At 45.4% G+C, this 21,805-nt stretch overlaps 1 protein-coding gene across 1 annotated transcript in view; it reads left to right on the plus strand.

The window, feature by feature from the left end:
- The first annotated feature begins 1,617 nt into the window (after nucleotides 1-1,617).
- Nucleotides 1,618-21,805, plus strand: part of SGPP2 (sphingosine-1-phosphate phosphatase 2) — a 45,303-nt gene continuing 25,115 nt past the window's right edge. The window contains exons 1-2 of the mRNA XM_066622237.1: nucleotides 1,618-1,709; nucleotides 3,965-3,968. Of these exons, the coding sequence (XP_066478334.1) occupies nucleotides 1,618-1,709; nucleotides 3,965-3,968 (96 nt within the window). The remainder of the gene's footprint in view (nucleotides 1,710-3,964; nucleotides 3,969-21,805) is intronic.

The raw sequence follows: 21,805 nt of genomic DNA on the forward strand, positions 1-21,805 counted from the left end.
GCTATTTTAATGGATGCATAATGAAGTACGTGCAGTCAGAGGGCCCAATTTGATCCAACTTTCCAGTGCTGATGCAGTGGTACCAACAGGGTGCACACTGCATCCTGTGCTGTGGGGACAATCACAGAGGCCTCCTCAAGGTAAAGGAACATTAATTCCTTTACCTTGGGGCTGCGTTGTGGCTGCCTTGGAGCTGGAAAGTTGGACAGGATTGGGCCCTCAGCAACATTCAAGTGGGGCTGCTAGCAGCTCTCCATATTCTCAGGGAGTTTCTCCTATAGCACTGACAGCCCAATCCTATGCAATTGACTCAGAAGTAAACCCCATTATAATCACTGAGGCTTCCTTCCTAAGGCTTCAATTCTAGCCATACTTTCCTGGGAGTAGGTCCCATTAAACACAATGGGGCCTAATTGAGTAGACAGGCCTAGGCTTGGGCTGTAAGGGTGACTAGGATGGCAGCCTACTGAAGAGAGGATGCCAGGGACTGAATGACTCCCGATTCCAGCAGAACTCTCAATGGGACAAGACTTCCTCACCGATATGGGCTGGTTTCCTGTGCTTCTTCCCCAGTTCAGAATAAGCCAGAGCCCATCCTACTAAGCCCCTTCCTTTTATCAGCAGCCTGAGATCCCTTTGAAATTGGACCCAGGCTGCCATCCTCCTGTGCACACTTTCCTGGGGGTAAGACCTATTAGATATAATGGGACTTCCTTCTGAGTAGACATGGGAGAGGCTTGTGCCCCCCAGGCTGCCATCCTAGCCACACTTTCCTGGGAGTAAGACCTATTGGATATAATGGGACTTCCTTCTGAGTAGACATGGGAGAGGCTTGTGCCCCCCAGGCTGCCATCCTAGCCACACTTTCCTGGGAGTAAGACCTACTGAATATAATGGGACTTCCTTCTGAGTAGACATGGGAGAGGCTTGTGCCCCCCAGGCTGACATCCTACCCACACTTTCCTGGGAGTAAGACCTATTGGATATAATGGGACTTACTTCTGAGTAGACATGGGAGAGGCTTGTGCCCCCCAGGCTGCCATCCTATCCACACTTTCCTGGGAGTAAGACCTATTGGATATAATGGGACTTACTTCTGAGTAGACATGGGAGAGGCTTGTGCCCCCCAGGCTGCCATCCTATCCACACTTTCCTGGGAGTAAGACCTATTGGATATAATGGGACTTACTTCTGAGTAGACATGGGAGAGGCTTGCGCCCCCCAGGCTGACATCCTACCCACACTTTCCTGGGAGTGAGTTCCATTGGCTGCAGTGGGGCTTACTTGCAGTGGGTACACACGCCTAGGACCGGGCCTCCAGTGCCCATCTTTACTCCGCACCCAGGCTCCTGCGGCGTTGGCGCTGGTCCAGGGGTGCTCAGGGCGATGCCCATCCAGGCGAGGGAGCGGCCGGGTCGACTGCGGAATCGACCGGCCTCTCCAGCGCGGCCAGGCGCGCTTCCTGCAGGGCGGGCCACCTGGGCGGAGGTGGCGCTGGGCGCTGCACCTGTCCCGGTCCCGCCCCGCCCGCCCCGCCCCGCCCTTGCCCCGCGCCGCGATCGCCGCCCGGGCTGGGTGTGCGGCGTGTGCGGAGCCGCAGCCCGCCCGGGGAGCAGCATGGCCTGGCTGGCCCGCAGCCTCGGCGACTCGCAGCCCGTCGCCCGCTTCCAGAGGCGCTGCGGGCTCTTCCCTGCGCCCGAGCCCCGGGGGCTGGGCAACGGGAGCAGCCGCCCGCGGGACGCCAGCGATGGGGGCAGCAGCCCGGCCGTGCACCGCCGCCGAGCCACCTGCAACGGCGCCTGGAAGGTAAGCCCCAAAGGGGGGCGCTGCTACGGCTTCCGCGGCCGCTGCCCATCCAGGACGCGGGCTGGTGCAGTGTCCCCCGGGTCTACTCAGAAGTAAGTCCCATTGTAGTCAACGGGGCTTACTCCCAGGAAAGTGTGATTAGGATTGTAGCCCCAGTCAGCAACCCCCCCCCCCTTATTTCTTATGCGCCCTTGTCTCACCTGTCTTCCAGGTATCTCTTATGGAGGCAGGTGGACTTCCTGTTGCTGGAGCGAGGGGAGAGAAGACTGCAGGAGACCCATTTCTGGCCACAGCCACACTTCCACTGCAAGAAGGGTGACTTGTGCAAGTCTGCCACATCCCTGCAGTCATATAGCAAAGGGCCCAATCCTATCTAATTTTCTATTGTGTAGTTGCAATGAAGCCCCATGGTAAGGGAGCACATGTTCCCATGCCTTAAGAAAGTCCCAGTGACTGCCCCTCCACCACAGGATGCAGCGCACACCACTGGCACAACTGCATCAGCACTGGAAAATTGGATAGCATTGGGCCCTTTAAAGACCAAAGTGCGCACTCTATCTGTGGACGAAATAGAAAAGCAGGATAAGTTGCTTGATGGATCCTGTGGAAATATCTCGCACACCCACACAAGTATCTGTGTGGAAATTCTCACACACCCACACAAGTTATGGTAGCAGGAAATAAGAAAAGTGGCTCTTTCGGAAACTGTGCAGTTTTATAGCTTCCAAAAGTGCACCTTGCTAGCCAGCTCAGTGACTTTTATTTTTCATGTCAATCATCAACAAAAGCTAATTGGGCTGTAGGGCAATTCCTCCAAGGTAAGAGTTATCATAGAGTTGGAAGGGGCCTGTTAGGTCATCTAGTCCAAGCCCCTGCCTTAGGCATGAGTTATGGTGATGGAACAATTACAAGAGAGTAATTTGTGAGTTGGCTGGAAGTTGCCAAAGATGCAGCTTTTTTTTTTCCTCAATAAAAGGGGGAAATCCTGGGACAGAGGATGGCACACTATAGCCTAGAGATGCTGCTGTATCTGTGCTATACCTTTTGTGGGCAAGTGAAACAACTGATGACATAGTATTGATTCTGTTTATATTTCTGACGCTTTATGGAATTGTTTTGTTTCAATCACTAAACTACCTTGAATGGGGGAAAAAGCGGTATGGAAACCATGCAAGTTCAGTAGATTATCAGCAGCACCCCAATCGGTCTGTATGTCTCAGATTAGATATGGTTATGTCTTCACAGCCGCACACTTTAGCCAGGGGTTTCCAAACTTTTACTGTTGGGACCCACTTAAAAAAGTATCATTTTGCTAGCCACTCAGGGTCTCTGTGGCTATAACAGTGATTGGGCAGTAGTGCTCCCTCCCCTGCAAGTAGCTGCTTGTTTAATCTTTGATGTAGCCAGCCTAATTTGTCTTGTCAGTTTCACATCCCACCAAAAATAATTGGGTCCCAGACCCACAGTTTGAGAACCGCTACTTTAGACTTTGGGTCATAGTTAATGACACATTTAAAAGCTTCTGTTCTTGGCCCACAGTTGCCTTTCTGACCTTCTGCGCCTGAAATTGATGTCAATCTGAGGCTGCAATCCCATACACCAGTGGTTCTCAAACTTTTAGCACCAGGACCTGCTTTTTAGAATGAGAATCTGTCAGGACCCACCGGAACTGATGTCATGACCGCAGTTGATATCATCAAGTAGGAAATTTTTTTAATAATCCTAGGCTGCAATCCTACCCACACTTACCCAGGAGTAAGTTCCATTTACTATCACTGTTAAAAGCATATACATAGTAGCCAGTTAAAAGTACAGGTGTGTAACATTTCCCCAAATACAGTCATATACCATGGGAGCATCAAGTCTAACATATTAAATATAAAATATTGAAATGAATGGAGACCCACCTGAAATGGGTGTGCGATCCACCTTGTGGGTCCTGACCCACAGTTTGAAAAACACTACTATACACACTTTCTTGGGAGTAGGTTTCATTGAGCACAGTGGGGCTTACTTCTGAGTAGACATTCATAGGCTTGCACTGACAATCTCATGTCATTTTCAGTCCATCATGATAAGCATTGATTTGCTTGCTATGACTACAACAATTCTGTACTGTGACAAGTGAGAATTTTTTGAGGCTTAATCTATCGCTTAGTGAGGTTTGACTTGAGCACAGTAAGGCAATGCATGAGTGGTGGACTTCAGTTCCCATCAGTATTTTGTCAGAGAGTACAATGGGAACAGTGTGTACACATTATTATTATTATTATTTTATTCATTTATACCCCGCCTTTTTGCCCCGCCTTTTTGATCCTTGTTTGGAAGGCAGCTTACAAACATTTTAAAAATACAACATTAAAAACAATCATTAAAAACAATTTACAATAATTAAAAAATCTAAAAACAAACAAACCCTGTGGATTTTCATATAAAAAGCAAGAAGCAAGAATGCCAGCCAGCCTGTCAACAATTAAAAGCTTTTTGAAATAAAAAGGTCTTCAGTCCACGCCGAAACGTTAGCAACAAGGGAGCAGTTCTCAGTTCTAAGGGGAGGGTATTCCACAGTTCGGGAGCCACCACCGAGAAGGCCCTCTTCCTGGCCGCTTTTTAAGGGCTTTAAAAGTCAAAACTAGCACCTTGAATTGGGTGAATTGTAGCTGCCGGAGCAACAGCTCGACAGAGTCAAACCAACGTGCCCCAGCAACCACATGAGCAGCCGCGTTCTGTACTAGTTGTAAATTTCCAGACCGTCTTCAAAGGCAGCCCCACGTAGAGCACATTGCAATAATCTAATCTAGATGTCACTAGGGCAGGGGTGCTCACACTTTTTTTGGCTCGAGAGCTACTTTGAAACCCAGCAAGGCCCAGAGATCTACTAGAGTTTTTTTACAATGTTCGCGTCATCATAACGTATACCATTTATGTGTACAATGTATGTTGGTGTACTGTTGCAACGCAACGCTACTTGGGAAGCACCCAGGGTTTAGAACCTTGGTGCCTGAGTGAGAGTGCTAAAAGCAGAAGCACTCTGAGGGTTTGAAAGTTAGAATTAGAGCAGTAAGAAGTCAGAGCAATGAGAGACACAGCAGGCATTCAGGGAGTTGATGCAGTGAGAGCTAAGCCGGAAGTAGGACGGTCTGAGATTGAAGTCCGCACTCCCCCGGCTAGCTTCCTCTGACTTTTATTCATTCTCAAAACACATGATGACACTGAGGAAAATTACTGGAGGTTGCTGAAATCTGCACTGCTAAGAAACCTGCTGGCTCTGGCTTGACCGCATTACACAATCCTAGATATGCATTTCTTCATAACATCCTCTGTTTATGGCTCTGGGCGAAGACTCAGCAACTGGCCCACTCTGGCGTGCCTGAGTGGGGGGGGGGGAACTAGCAAGTTTGCTTGCCAGTTGCCATGTTACCAAGGCTAAGCCTAGCGCCTGTGTAGATAACCACTACAGTGTACCTTGCATAACCACATGAGCCAATATTGCACAACACAACATAATTAACTATAAACATTTTTTGTAATTACTTGAGTTTACTTTGATGACTTGCACTGAAGTGAATCAGCCAAGGATGCATAGTCCGGACAGTAGCTGCTGACAGCCAGCCTCAAGCACACTTCCAAATGTTCATCAGTCATGGTGGAACGGTACTTGGACTTAATGATCTTCATGTAGGAAAAGGCTGACTCACATAAATAAGTGGAGCCGAATAAAGCAGTCAAGGAGGCAGCACATTTCCTCATGTTGGGGTACTTTGCCTCTGTGAGTAAGTTCCAGAACTGTCCATGAGCTCTTTACTTCAGCTCAATGTCGGCTTGAAGAGTCAAAATCTCATCTTCTACTCCAGAAGAGTTGAGGTGAAACAGTGTTGCAATTTTTGATGCGAGTGAATCAACCTCAGCATCTTCCCGAAAAGGATAGCACATGACTCGTAGCGACTGGCTCGAGCAAAGAAAAGTCTTGAAAGCATTTGTCAAATTCTGACAGACAGTTGTCAATCTGCTCCATGTAGCATGCACTGTCAAGTTGCACACAGGCCTTCCCTTGCGTCTCCAGCTCTGACGCCAGGTTCTGGAAATTTGACAAATCATGGCGCTGCAGCTTTGAGGAGAGATGTTGCAGCTTTCGTTTGAAAGCATAAACTGAGCTGATCATATTGATCACTGTTTTGTCTTTTCCTTGCAGCTCTAGATTAAGGTCATTCAACATGTTTGTCAGATCGGTTAAAAATGCCAACTCTAACAGCCACTGACCGTCATTTAGTTGCTTGTATTCTGCATGTCCAGTTACACAGAAAAACTCCTTAATCTCTGGACAGAGATCTCAAAATCTTTGCAGGAATTTCCCTCGACTAAGCCATCTCACATCAGTATGTAGCAACAACTCAGAGTGGTCACAGTCAGGCTTCTCCAGATGTGCACGGAATAACCGTCTTTGAAGAGATCTGGCCCGAATAGAACAGGCCATCTTCATTGCCACATCCATGATCTCTTTCATGTTGAGCATTTTAGCGCATGATGCTTGTTGGTGGATTATGCAATGGTAATTCAAGAAGTCTGGGAAAGTATCGTCCTGCTTGCACTTGGTAATAGATCCATTCACGTGGCCAACCATTGCGGGTGCTCCATCCATGGTGATAGACACCAATTTGTATACTGGGAGCTGAGTTTTCTCAATAAAGTTTTTAAACAACTGAAAAATGTCCTCTCCTCGCGTGTGTTCTTTCATGGGAAGTACTGTCAATAACTCCTCTTTTGCAGTGATATCACTAAACACCATATGAATGAAAATGCACATCTAGGCTGTGTCACTCACGTCAGTAGATTCGTCCAACTGCAGTGAGAAACACTCACAATCTCCAATGTCCTTCCACATTTGCTGTGTTACATCCTCAGCCATGGCTTCACAGCGCCGTGTAACGGTACTTCTTGACAGCTGCAGAGCTTTGATTGAAGATAATATTTCTGCCTTACTTTTAAAGTCCCGGAACAATGAGTCAGCTGCTTCAACGAATGCCTCTTTTACCACCTCTCCGTCTTGGAAGGACTTCTTGTTATTAACAATGATGCAACTCACCCGGAACGACGCTTCGGTGGCGGCTTTCGCTTTTGAACTATGTTGTGTGAAAAATGTCTGCCGTCCGGACAACTGGGATTTTAGTTCATTCACCTTTCTCTTTCTCAGCTCGCTTTTCGGCGGGAAGTCGGTGTCGTATTTTCCATGAACAGTCCTAAAATGCCGCTCCACATTTCCCTTCTTTGGTGTTGCGATGGTACACTGGCAGATGAGGCAAACGCACTTAGAAAATGACATCGTGGAAAAAAAGTCCACCTCCCATTCCGTATGAAAGTGATACGTTTTTGTCTTCTCACTTGGTTCAGCAACCCCACTCATTTTTGATGGTCATAAGCTTTCTTTAGTTTAAAAGAAAAAAGCGAGTGCTTAAAATTGGACAGGCCACAGAAGTTTCCAGGGATCTTACATTTTCCTATCTCACCCACTCTCACTGCCTGTGTGGGATGAGGCAGCAGCTACTGCTGCAAGCTATACACAAGGCTCAGGAATGCATGCATTTCTGGTGTCACATTTGGGAGGAAAGTGGCCTGCTCCAGCAGCTCTTTGGCTTGTGGATCTACTATAGGAGCTCAGGGACTCAGTTGCAAAACTACAGCTGCTGCAGAAATCAAAATTGGTACACTCTTGCCATCCTAGTGTGAGCCTAAATACAATGATGCTAAATTTTCTGCAATGATCTCCTATCTTTAAAAGATTTTAGAGACTTAGGAGTGGGGTTTGGTTTTCTGTATTACTGGATCTAGCTGCCCACACTGCACAGGCAGGAAGACCTGGGCTCCAAAGACTATTCTGGCTGTCACCATGGCCCCCCCTGCCCTGTTTTGCCCTCCTCCCCCTTTGAGAAGGGACCCAAAAGAAACTCTGTGTCCCCTGATAAAATTCCTCTCTGAGGCCCTGTGCGAAAAAACCACAGGACAGTCGGTTTGGCAGAGGAAAGCAAAGGGTCTTTCTGCCTGGCACCCAATGCAGAGTTGGGCAGGATCCTTTTGCAAGCCCTGTTGCACTTAGATTAGCTTTGCAAGCGGAAAGCGCAGTCCTGTGCAGTTTCCAGAGAAGCAAATCGCACTGATTGCCGTGTCACTCAGGGTCCAACCCTATGCTTGTCTACTCAGAAGTAAGCGCCATTATAGTCACTGGGGCTTACTCCCAGGTAAGTGTGGATAGGATTGCAGTCCCAGTGGGACTTCTGAGTAAACACAGGCATAGAATCGGGCTGAGCAACATAGCTGGTGCGGGGCTCCCAAGTGGTGGCTCTGTTTTTGCACCTGGATCGGGGCCAGCAAGGCTTTCCTGCCGCAGCGCTCACCGATCCCCTCTCCCTTCCCTGGATCGGTTTGCAGCGAGAAGAAGGTCGGGTCTTACTGTGCTCTGCAGGCCCGCGCACAGGAAAAGGCAGTGGGGGTGCAAGACGCTGGGCAGCACAGTGGGTTGCTCCGGCAAGTTTGGGCACCAAGACTGGAATCTGGAGGGCTGGCACCGCCCAGCCCCACTCTCAAGGCGCAGCAGCAGCTGCAGGGGAGGGAGCCAAAAGAATCCTCCCACGCCCCTAAGTCAAAACAGGCGGGCATGCGCTGATGTTGCAGCATCCCTATGTCAATCAAGTGACGGGATGGATTATAGACTAGACTAGAGTCTAGCTAGCGGCTCGTATGACTCATTGTCATACAAGCATATTAACAGTTTGGAGAGACAGTGCTCCGCGATCGACTCACTTTGCTTCGTGATCAACCGGTCAATCGTGATCGATGTATTGAGCACCCTGGCACTAGGGCATGGGTTACTGTGGCCAGGTCCGCGCAGCTCAGGTATGGTCGCAGCTGGCGAATCAGCCAAAGCTGAGCAAAGGCTCCCCTGGCCACCACCGTCACCTGGGACTCCAGGAGCAGCTGTGGATCCAGGAGAACCCCCAAGCTGTGGACCTGCTCCTTCAGAGGGAGTGCAACCCCATTCAGAGCAGGACGATAGTCCAGCACCCGAGCTGTGGATTTCCGAACCAAGAGCACCTCTGTCTTATCCGGATTTAATTTCAGCTTGTTCACCCACATCCAGCCCCTAACCACCTCCAGACAGCGATCCAGGACCCCAACCGCCTCCTCAGAATCAGGGGGAAAGGAGAGATAAAGCTGGGTGTCATCAGCATACTGATGGCAACCCACTCCAAACCCCCGGATGACCTCTCCCAGCAGCTTCATGTAGATGTTAAAAAGCATGGGGGATAAGATGGAACCCTGCGGCATCCCAAACCTAAGGGGTCGGGGTGCCGAACAGGCATCCCCCAGCACCACCTTCTGGGATCTGTCAGCCAGGAAGGAGCAGAACCACTTCAAAACAGTGCCTCCAAGCCCCAACCCGGCCAGCCAGCCCAGAAGGACACCATGGTTGATGGTGTCGAAAGCCGCCGAGAGGTCCAGCAGGACTAACAGGGTTGCACTCCCCCTGTCCATCCCCCAGCGAAGGTCATCCACCAAGGCGACCAAGGCAGTCTCCGTCCCGAACCCTGGCCTGAAGCCAGATTGGAATGGGTCCAGATAATCCATTTCCTCCAGTACCCTCTGAAGCTGGGACACCACCACCATGTAACTAATGCTACTGGATGAGGTAGTTGCTAATGTTTCCCACATTTGAAGTTTGTAGAGAAAACATTCAGTGCTGTATCTGTACCAGTGGTGTAGCTAGCAGGGGGGCTGGCTGCCCCGGGTGCCACCCTTGGGAGAGTGACACCACTGGTGACCAAAGTCACTGCAATCACATTTATTAGGAATAATACCATCATGTTATATACCATTTGATGTGTAATTTGTAGCAGAATGCAATGAAACAAACCAGAGTGAAACATCTCAAATCTGTCAAAAGTTATAGCCAAAAAACAAAAACTGAACTTTCTTATGTAATAAAAAGTAGATTTCTTAAACTCAAAACAGACCAATGAGTGATTACTTGAAAAGTCAATTAAATGTTAATATGACACAGTATGGAACCAATAAGGTGTTAGTAAGGTGACACCCTCAGGGTGGAGGTGACACCGCTAGTGACCAAAATTGTGGAAATGGTGGTTTTTAGGAATAATACCACCATGTTTTTATCATATTTTTATCAGTTGGTGTGTAATTTAATGCAGAATGTAGTGAAACAAACCACACTGAAATGTGTTCTATCAAAAACTATAGCCAAATAACCACAAAAAGAAAACACAACTGCCTTAAGTCAGAAAAAGTGAATTTTCTTAAGTCAAAACTGAGCAATGAGTCTTAGTGTTCTGAGAGCTAACAAGATGTTATTATGACACAGCATCTTACCAGGTAAGATCTTGTTAGCTCTCAGTGGATTCTAAACATTCATTAGTGGTAATTAACCATAATAGCTACATTGCATCTCCAGATGCAGGGACAGTATGTCACTGGCTACTGTATGCAGAGGAGGGCCCTGATGTTCATCTATTACTTGTGGGGAAAATAGTCATTGTGTTTATTTTCTGGCCTTATTATTATTCATTCTGTGACTATTACTATTTCTCAACTATTACTATTTCTCAATTTCTTCAACATCATCTATCTCACAAGGTTGTTGAGAGAACAAAAGAAGGAGAGGAACCATGCACACCACCCTGAACTCCTTAGAGGAAGGGTGGTATAAAAATGTGAAAAATATTACTTAAATAAATAAATAGGTAAATAAACAATTTTGCTTTATGGGGGTGACAAAAATTTATGGGCCCCAGATGTCAAATGACCTAGCTACGCCACTGATCTGTGCTACTGGAAAAGCAACATATAAAGTTAATGATGGGCACCAGTGGAGAGAGAAATGTGTGCCAGTTTTATGTAGTACTTTCTTATTCAAGTGGTCTTTGTAGCGAGTTGATGGTTTGATTTGTCTTGTTACATTTTCTCTGTATTCCCATCCATTTATCTCAGAAGACAAGAGGTATTACCTGAACAATAATGTCTTGGTGCATTTACAGTTGTCTGTTCAGTTGCGCACAAACTAGAGCCCAATTCTTTGTCTACACCTACATTTAATTCCTACTAGTTTCTGACACTTTCTGAATTAGATTCTTACTTTATTAACATTCTATCAGTATGCGGTGCTCTTCTTCCCCTGTAGTCCAGCAGTCAAGCATCTGTGTGCATGCTGAAGACCCAAATTTCTAGCCCTGTCATCTCTAGGTAGAGTTCAGAAAGACCCTTCCTGAAATCCTGGTCTGCTGTTATCAGTCAGTGTAGACAGTATTGAGTTAGATTGGAATCATGGTCTGGCTCCATGTAAGGCAACTTAGTATATTCACTTGTTCTCTTTTCTTTTCTGCTGAGCATGCTTCCTCCCCTGGGGGCTGGGGGATAAGAATAGGCCCTCAGTTTGGCTGTACTTGTCGTAAGAGGCGACTAAACAGCCAACGGGTAGATGGGGCTCGTTAGCCTGGGAAGGCAGCTCATCTGAGAGAAGGAAAACTCTGATCCTAAACCTCCACTGCCTTGCGGCTACATCCAGTTGTGGAAAAGGCTTCAGGAGTCAACCTTGAGGCAAAATCCGGAGCCGGTGTCCCTGAGGCAGTTCATGGCTGAACACAGTCATGTTCTGGCAACTCCTGCGACGCTGCTGGAACCAACCGTATTGGCCTCTGCCTTTCCATTGGACCATTTCAGAGACGTGGAGAGGGGGGATTTGCTGCATGGGAAACAGTCTATCCTCCATATCTACTTTACCCAGGCTTTGTGCACTGGAGAGGTTACACTCTGTTCCAGAAACACCATTCAGAGTGCGATACCATAGTCTTCCGAGACTGAAGGATGCCAGCATGGAGGATGCTTCATTTCTTGTGTCATCTACACTGACCCTTTTCTTTCTGAATTCCATTGTCTCTCAGTTCTGAATTCTCCCAGCTGACACTTGTATCATCAGTTTCTTTCTTCTGGATCTTTTTTCCAGATGGTCTTGCCCAAGCAAAAAAAATTCTTGTTTTTTGAGGAGTTATTTAAATTTTCCATTTTTAGGAGTTACTATTCATTCTGTTTCTCCTTACCTTTACCTCTTACCTTTTTGGGGGGGAGGGGGAAGTGTTAGCTACTTATATTGTGTTGAATCCTATACTTCTAATTGATTGTTTGAATGGATTCCATCTGGATTCTGTCCACTTCATGCTACTGAATCTGCTTTATTGAATATCTTCAATGACCTTCCCCTGCTGAATCTCATGAGTTGTGTTCATTCTGCTGTAATGTCTGACTATGTTCTAGTATTTCGTGAGCTAACCTCAGGCTGACATACACCCTTCCCACCTGCTTCCCTCCCTCATTTGCAGCGAACCAGACTTTGCCATACATATGAACAGAGCAAACTATGTCCAAACTATGTTTGCTGTGACTGTTGGAGGGGAAGAATAACCATTCAAGTCTGAGATATTTATATAACAAACCATAGTGTCCTATTTCACCTGAATCAAGCCACAATCTCTTCTTAAATTTCTGTTTGTACTTATCACATTTTGTATCCCACCCTGCCTGGCATAAATTGGATTGTCCTACTTTATCCTATTGAGCCTCATGGTTAAAGGAGGTGACTTGAATCCAGGTCTCCTTTGTCCAAGTCTGTCATTCTAGCCTACTAGTTTTTTCTAAGCTCTCTTTAATACTGTTGATTATGCCAGCCTAACTCTTCTCCTTGAATTGTCTTAGTATTTCTCAACATTCATCCCCTGCTGTACCACTTTGCATGGTCCACCTATTGGCAGTACCACAGGAAGTAACTGATGATGACATCATCTCCAGTTACTTCTGGATTGGGAGGCCAGACATAACACAACAAACCCTGGTAAGAGGCTCATGGGGGATGGGAGGGCTTTTTTGAGCATGTGAAAATTGCATGCTAGAGCTCTGTCTGCCAAGCCAAACCTTCTACTGATGCTTGTGGTGTTGCATTGTTGGTCTTGCTGCCAAGTGGCAGAGGTCTGGGGTATCACCAGACACCACCTCAAGTACCACTGGTTGAGAAACAGTAGTGCTTTTACTTTCTGATAACTTTCCATGACTCTTGATGATCCCTTGTTGTCACTTTGTCCTTCCTGTGATGTTTCATATGGCAAAGTTCTCAGCTATCTCTTTGCTATTAAATCTATGCTTTTGGTGATTATATCCCGTAACTTCTCAACTCTCACACTTACACTGATAGATTATCTCCTGGATCTGTCTACGTCTCTGTCTTTTGCATCTTCTTTAGCTAGCCATTTTACTTGTTAATCATGACTCAAATTTACCACATTCCTCCTTCAACCCTCCTCTTATTTATTTCTAGTATTTGTATACCATTTTTTAACAAACCAGAATAAAACAAATGTTCCCAAGCCAAAGCTCTCTGTGAATAATTCACTCATATATTCTTCTTAACTTTATACAGTAGCCTTTGGTACTTTCCTTACTCTTCCCTTTGGTTGGATCATCTGATAACTGTTGCTACTGGTTCCTACAGGCTGGTTCTGCAGAAAGTTTCTGACATTCACTCTTCTCCCTTGACAGTAATTCTGCTTTAAACATAGTTCAGGCCCTTGTAAGTTAATGCTTACATCAGCCATTTTCAAGCACCATGATAGGCCACATTGGTGTGCCATGAGAGGTCCACAGGTGTGTCACAGGAATTTGGTGGAAGGTCATTCATAGTAGGTCCTTTGGGGGATGTGAGCCCTCCGCTGACAGAATGGTGTGCCTTGTCAATGGTTAAAAACCTGATGGTGTGCCTTGACCATTTTTTAGTGCCTTGTCAGTGTGTCGGGAGATGAAAAAGGTTAAAAATCTCTGGCTTACATTATCACGTATTGCTTACAATATCATCATAGATTTTTTTGTGTAATGACTCCTCCCCTCCCATGCACACACTTTTACTTCTCTTTCTTGGCTACATTTCCAACTGGCTCAGTTTTAAATTGCTGTTTCTCTTCAAGAAAACCATTAAAATTTGTGACCTGAATGTTATTGGTAGGAGAAATTCAGAAACTACGGAGAATTGCTTCTCCAACCAGCTATTTTATTTAACAGTTAGGCAGTATTCTTTGTTTATATAAGGGTATGTTTTCTCAATCGGATCTTAAATATGGTTTTTCTATCATTCTGAATCTATACCTGGGTTGAATTTTTCTGAATATGTGTAACAAATGATTGTTGGCTCTATGTTACAGCAGGCTGACATTTTTAATATTCAAAATAATGAACATCAGTTTTTCACTCTTGATGCTCTTCCTGACTTTACTATTTCTTGTGTTTTCATCTCATGATCAAGCATCCAGCACTCTGGATCATTCATTTTCCACCCCTCCTCCTCTTGCTCCCTCTCCCTCTTGCGTCCAAAATATATTGACTAGACCTGTGTAAGTCAACTTCAACACAGAGAGGAAAGCCTACATTTAATTCATCCTTTTGAAGCATCAGTCATTGGCTTCAGAGTATTCAAGGAGAAGGGCTGGAACCTGATCAGAAGTAGGGTGGAAAATTTCACAGAGCCTTCTGTGAATTGTAAATACAGTAGTACGTGAAAAGAGAGAGAATTTCATGTAGCCTTTGGTTCTAAGGCACTATGTAAAAAGATACATAACCAACATTAGCAGTCATCCAAATAAGCCTGACTCCAAACAGAAACTTATCTGAATGCTTCCATATAGCTTGTATCCTTTACCTGTCTTCATGATGATTGATTTAGAGTTCATTTCTTTTGCATAATTACTGTTGCATATTGCCTAAATATAGACATCACGTAGTGACCACATTTGTTCATGTATGCTTCACTCATGTGTAAGTCAGGGAATCTAATTTTAGCATCCAAGGGGCTCCATGTATGTTTAGAGCTCATCCTCCTTTGCTTTACCTCCGTTTATCACTCCAGGTACTTTTCTCGAAGTTCACTTCATTTCTGATGTTGGAGCTAGGTTGTCTCCTTGGAAAGGATTTTGGTCCATGAATTGCAGAAAGTGTTAAACTCTCTCATCTACATCCCTCCCCTTTGATGCCGAAATTGGCACCTATGCACCACTTTATATGTAGCCAGAGCAGATACACAGAGAACAAATGTGGCTGACGCTGTTGCATGTTGTCTGGCCTCTGTTTTGGCCAGAAAAAGGCTTGTGTGCAGTCGGGCATAGGTGACCTTTAAACCCATGCTGATCTTCTATGGCAGGGGTGCTCAAAGTTTTTGGCAGGAGGGCCACAACATCTCTCTGACAGTGTGTTGGGGGCCGAATTAATTTACATTTCAAATTTGAATAAATTTACATAATTGAATATATTAGAGAGGGAAAATGGATGAATGAATTCAATCCAGTTTATGATCACATTCACCCTAAGAAGGGGGGGATCTTCATGCCAGCTTATGATCCCATTCATACACACACACACAAATGGAGGGGGGGATCTTCCATACTTTCACATACTCACTTGCTCACCTGCCCCCTCGCCCTCCCTCCTTTGTTTGCTTGGGCTGCCTGCCTGCTTGCCCATATGCTGCTGCCGCCGCCTGCCTGGCCAGCTGGTTCCAGCCCTCCCTGCCTCCCTCCCTCAGGAGGGAGACTTGCTGCCAGCTTGGCTGGGCTCCCCTCTGGGCTGGGCTCCCCTCCCTCGTGATCTCTCTCTCTCTCTCCCCTGGCTCAGGTTGCAGGAGGGGAGGGGAGGGGAGCCGAGCCAAACAGCAGATACCAGCCAAGCCCAGCCTATGGGCAAGAAAGAAGAGACCAGCAGGCAAACGCGCAGGGTCTTTTATAATGGGAAGTAACGCGAGACCTGCAAGTCTCACATTACCTTCCCACTATAAAAGGCCCTGCACGCTGGCTGGGCTCGTCTTTCCTTTGCTGCCACCGAGCTTAGCGGCAGTGAGGGAAAGCAAGGCGCGGAGCTTGCGCGGCGGGCCAGCGCGAGCTGGGGTGAGGGCCGGGTGCCCATTGGAGGTGGGGGGGACCCCCTGGGGGCCGGATGGGGACCCGCAGCGGGCCGCAAGTGGCCCGCGGGCTGGGGTTTGGGCACCTCTGTTCTATGGGGTCTCCTTACATTGCCATATTGGTGCTTTGTGAAGTTAATACTGTCCTGTAGGTGTCAAAGAACTTAGTTGCCCCTTAAAGTTGTCAAAGCCAAGTTTCAAAATACTTGAATTAAAAAAAAAATAGTTTGCAAGAAACCATACAAATTTCTATTTGCCTTCAGTCTTAACAGAATTCAGGTATTGCACAAGAAAGTTAATTTATTCCATATCCTGTATGCCATAATATCTAAGGGACTTTCAGTCTTAATGTACAACTGCATTGCCTTTGGCAGTTTATTTAAAACATTAGCTTGACACACATTCTTTTATAGTTAATTAAAAAAATAAGCCTGACTAAACAGAGGCAGGATTGGTCACTGTGCTTAGCATGGGACTGATCAACGGTAACACTAAAATTCTAATCCTAAATCTACAAATGTCTGTTTATATGCCTGTGGGAAGTCATTTTCTACAAAAAAAAAAAAAAAAAAAAAAAATGGAGATGATAGCTTCATACAAGTGGTGAAGTTTAATTTATTAATGTTGTACACCGCTTTGAAGATATAAAGCCACAAATGGAAGCTGAGGATTAAGTATTGTCTAATCATGTCTCCCAGTTGGATATGAAAAAAAATAGAAACCCAATGTAGCAACTCTAGTTTTTGAAGGATTTGCAGCTGTGTGTCAGGTGAGGGGGAGGGTTGTGGCATATTATTTTTTTATTTTGCTGAAAACAGAACAAGGACGCGTGGTTTGGGATGGACATACTCAGATTAAAAAAAACCAGAATTGCATAACAGCTAAATAGCCAGTTCAGAGCTTATCCGTTCATGCAGCATAATCAAGAGAGAACTTTTCTTAGACTGGTCCACTTCAGATTGTAGATGAGGTTGCACATGTGAATGTACTCCTGTGAAAAAAGATGTTCCCTGCACATATGAAACTGGCATATTGAGGTGAACGGTTTTAGGCTAGCTTTCTCCTTAACATGATGGCTTTCCTAGTTGCAGTAAATCTTTTCTTTTTTCATAAGGAAGCATTCAAACCTAAGACCTCCCCTGCCACCCACAGTCAGAAGTGGTACAGGCCACAAAATGCTGTGTTGCATGATTCTTCTGTGATGGAAGGTCAGCTTTGCCTTTATTACAAAGGTGCTAAAGGACTTACCCATGTGAATGTGGTGAACTGGACTAACAGCCCAATCCTATGCATGTCTACTCAGATGTAAGTCCCATTATAATCAGTGGGGCTTACTCCCAGGAAAGTGTGGATCGGATTGTAGCCTATGTCCAGGACTGCGGTGTTTGTCCCTGTGGCATATGTTGGTGTATTATGTGCAGGAAACAGTCATAAATATGACCCTCCCTCACCTGCAATCCAGAGCTCTGCCATTGCATGATGTGTAAATAGCTCTTTGGAAAGAGTCAAATGATTGAGTTTCATGTCAGGCTACCTACTCTGGTGTTGTTGTTGGCAACCTTCAGTCTTGAAAGACTATTGTATCGCGCTCTGAATGGTGGTTCTGGAACAGCATGTAGTGTGGCTGAAAAGGCCGATTCCTTTTCGAGAGTGACAATCCCTTCCACACCGGGAGCAAGTGCAGTCTGTCCCTGGTCTGTCTCCCTGGCTATGGGCCTTCCTTCTTTGCCTCTTTGCCTCAGACTGTTGGCCAAGGGTCTTTTCAAACTGGGAAAGGCCATGCTGCACAGCCTGCCTCCAAGCGGGCCGCTCAGAGGCCAGGGTTTCCCACCTGTTGAGGTCCACTCCTAAGGCCTTCAGATCCCTCTTGCAGATGTCCTTGTATCGCAGCTGTGGTCTACCTGTAGGGCACTTTCCTTGTACGAGTTCTCCATAGAGAAGATCCTTTGGGATCCGGCCATCATCCATTCTCACAACATGACTGAGCCAACGCAGGCGCCTGTGTTTCAGCAGTGCAGTTTAACACAATCATGGCTACTGTTCAAGCAGTGCCTCAGCTCCCTTGAAGAGGCTCGTGCCCACCTACAGGCATGAAGTACCTGAATGCTTTTCAGTGCCATGGTCATCTTCAGTACCTCTTGACCTTAAATCTCACATTTATGGTAGAAATTATTATGGCAGCTTCTCATTCTGGGGTAGTTGTGTTCAACTGAATGCTGCCCGTAAAAGATTGAGATGGTAAATTATTGAACGTATCTTATGAAGTATTGAAGACATCTGGTTCCATCAGTAGGTTAAGTACAGTGCAACTATTTTTAGACCATTCTGGGAGGCTCACAAATTATTTAGATTCAAATGCTCATGAAACTTCTCCTTAAAAACTCAAGGATGGGGAGTTTAGAAATATCAGTTGACTTGAGCTGAAGACTTGGGCTGTTCCATAACAAGTTCCATGAAATGGGGGGGGGAGGGGACAGACGACCCAGTCTGTTACTGGAGGCTATTTGGAAGACTGATTGATAATTGCTGGTGTGTCAACTGAGGACTGAGCTCTGGAGTTGAGATGGCAAAATTGCAATGATAGGTATCAAGATAGCACCCTTGAAATACTGCCTGGTTGTTTGCCCATGTAATGATTAAATTTCTCCGCAAGTCTTGTTGCCAGCCAGCTATAATATATTCCATACTCGTGCCTCACTTCTCTGATCAGCAAGCAGTTCCAGGAGCTGCAGCATAACATGGGTTTGAGCTTCCTTTGGAGGAGAGTAATAGTTGCTTCATTCACAAATATACAGGTTTGAACATTGGATGGAGCAAGTAGCATGTTCCTGCAAGCAGCCTAAGCTAAATGCATCTTCTAAGCATATCTGTAGCTGCTAGATGTCAGTTCCTTCTCTTTGCTTCTATTGTGATCTCCTTTGGATCACAACTGTGTCTTTCAGAATATCCAGTTTGTGGTGTTCTTCCTCTTACACGCTGACGCAGAAGGGGAGGAAAGACAGAATCATCTTATGCTGTAACCCTTCTGCTGAGATAGCTGTACTTGAGTGAAGACAACAGCATTGTCTGTTTGGTTAAACAGTTTAAGCCAGTGGTTCCCAAACTTGGGGCCATGGCTTCCTGGGAAACTCTGGAAATTAACCAGGGGAGCCACAGAATCCCTGCAAAAACCTGCCATCCTATACAGTGTATAGGATTCTAGCCCTAATGGGGAGCTGCGGCCAATGGTCCCATATGTCAAGGGAGCCACCAGTCAAAAAAATTTGGGAACCACTCATTTAAGCAAATTAAGAGATCTGGTTTGTGAAGTGCTTTCCTGATCCTTCAGCACCTCTTCTGTCCTGGTACATTGTCTTATGTGTACATGGCTGTAATTTTGGGAGCCTCATCTAAAGTCAGTTGTTTTTTTTTACTTTTGATAACTTGGCTTCTTTCTTGCTGGCTACTCATGTAGACAGGTTAGAATTTTCCCAGTCATGTGTACTTACTTACCTAGTCCCCTTACTTAGCAGTAACTAAGGCAATGAGTTTGACATTGTTGGTGGTGAGGCTTTATAAATTTTGCTTCAATATCAGCGATGCATTACAGAGGTCAATTTTCCCTTATCGCTAGTTAACCCAATGTATCATGTGCCCCACTAACACTCACAGTCCAAGGGGGCAAGACCACATCCTTGGGCTGAGGAAAGGACATAGTCTCCTTAAACAGATGCAGCAGACACTCAAATGCAGTCTTCCTTTCATTTAAATGTAACTCAAAACAGTCCCAACTGGGAAAACTTGAACATAAATAATAAATTGTTTCATCTTTCTGTTTATCTCCCTTCTCCGTGTTTGCACTGAGATCTGAACATTAGGCTAGGAGGGAAGTCTTGGGTGGAGGGCCTGCATGCCCAGGAGAATTGGGAGGGGAGGGAGACTTTGGCAAGGGAATTGCAGACTCTATTCAGTGGCGTAGCTAGCTGGGGCAGGCTCCTCTGAGTGCCAACCTGGGGGGGTGTGTGTGTGTGTGTGTGTGAAACCACTAGTGATCAAAATTGCGGTTGTTAGGAATAATACCATCATGTTATATATCATTTGATGTTTAATTTACAGCAGAATGCAGTGAAAAAACCACAGTGAAATATATCAGCTCTATCAAAAGTTATGGCAAAAAAACAAGAAAACAAAAATACAACTGTCTTATGTAACAAAAACTAGGTTTTCTTAATTCAAAATGGACCAGTGAGACTGGTTGTTCGAAGAGCCAATGAGATGTTAGTATGACACAACATGGGGAACTAGTAAGGTGACCAAAATTGTGGAGATCTTGATATTTAGGAATAATATGACCATGTTATATATCATTTGATGTGTAATTTAATGCAGAATGTAATGAAACAAACCACACTGAAATACCTGTGTTCTATCTGAAGCTATAACCAAATAACCAGAAAAAGAAAACACAACTGTCTTACATCGGAAAAAGTAGATTTTCTTAACTCAAAACTGACCAATGAGTTTGAGTGTTCTGAGAGCTAATGGGGTGTTATTGTTTTCATGCTGTGTAATCTTCTTCTTCTTCTACAGTGTTTGTCCTGTGTGGTGGCGGGGATCGGAATCACCATTTCTCTTGATTGTAGACTTGGTCTGGGTGTAGGTGGGTGATTTTCATGTCACTGTGCAGGGTGTCAAGCCAGCGCTGCTTCAGCCGGCCCTTTGGTTGTTTACCATTGACCTCTAACTGAAGGCCCTTCTGCGCCAGCGTATCGCTGTTGGCGGGCAGAACATGCTGTGCAACAATAAGATAATAATGCTGTGTAGTAATAATAATAAGATAGATAATAAGATGTAATGTGTGTCATAATGTTGGGTAAGAGGCACTTTTTCAAGTGGGTGTCCTCTTTTTTAGCAGGGGGAGAGTAACTAGCCCTCCTCACCCCAGCAGTGTCTTTTCTAGTGGCTGTCTGCTGGTGTTCTTTTGCATCTTTTTAGATTGTGAGCCCTTCTGGGACAGGGAGCCATTTGTTTGATTTTCTCTGTAAACCGCTTTGTGAACTTTTCGTTGAAAAGCGGTATATAAATACTGTTAATAATAATAAATAATAATAAGATAATTATGTGTGTAATAGTAATAACGTTGTGTAATAATAAGATGCTATGAGTCGGCTGCCTTTTCCATTTATCAGAGCTAATACTCAAACTCCTGTTCAGTTGTGTGAGTGTCATCAAGTTGGCCTCTTTTTTTGGTTAGTTACTGATTGTTTGGGTAACCTGTATTGCTCTATAGCAGTGATTTTCAACCTTTTTTTTTGTCTCAAGGCACACTGACAAGGTACTAAAATTGTCAAGGCACACCATGCTGTTGGTGGGGAGCTCACATCCCCACTGGCCCTATTAACAAATGACCCTCCCCCAAATTCTCACGGCACACCTGCAGACCATTCGCGGCACACCAGTGTGCCACGGCACAGTGGTTGAAAATGGATGCCCTATAGTAAAATAAATAAAGTTAAAGGGGGTGACACCAACCCTAGTGGTGCTGCTGGTTGGGTGTCACTGGCTTAGATGACTTTTAAACTGGATTCTGTACATTCATGGTGGATTATAGTCTATCAGTGGTTATTAACCATTGAACCACCAGGGGCAGTATGTCACTGAGTACTATGTGCAAGAGCAATAGCGGAGGAGAACACTGACATTCATCCATTGCTTGTGGGGAAATATTCACTGCATTTATTTTCTGGCCATTATTATTATTCATTTCATGTCATGACTATTACTATCTCTCACCTTCACCTACCTCACAGGGCTGTTGTGAGGACAAAAGAAGGGGAGGAACCATGCAAACCACCCTGAGCTCCTTAGATAAAGGGTGGTATAAAAATATGAAAAACATTAATTAATTTTGTCGTATGGGTGGGTGTCAAAAATTTATGGGCCAGAGGTGTCAGATGACCTAGCGACGTCATTGGCCGATGTTGATGAGATGGATTACCCTAGTCCCTGCACTTTCCTCTTCCCCCC

Source organism: Tiliqua scincoides, chromosome 3, assembly GCF_035046505.1.
Source record: "Tiliqua scincoides isolate rTilSci1 chromosome 3, rTilSci1.hap2, whole genome shotgun sequence".
Lineage (NCBI taxonomy): Eukaryota > Metazoa > Chordata > Lepidosauria > Squamata > Scincidae > Tiliqua > Tiliqua scincoides.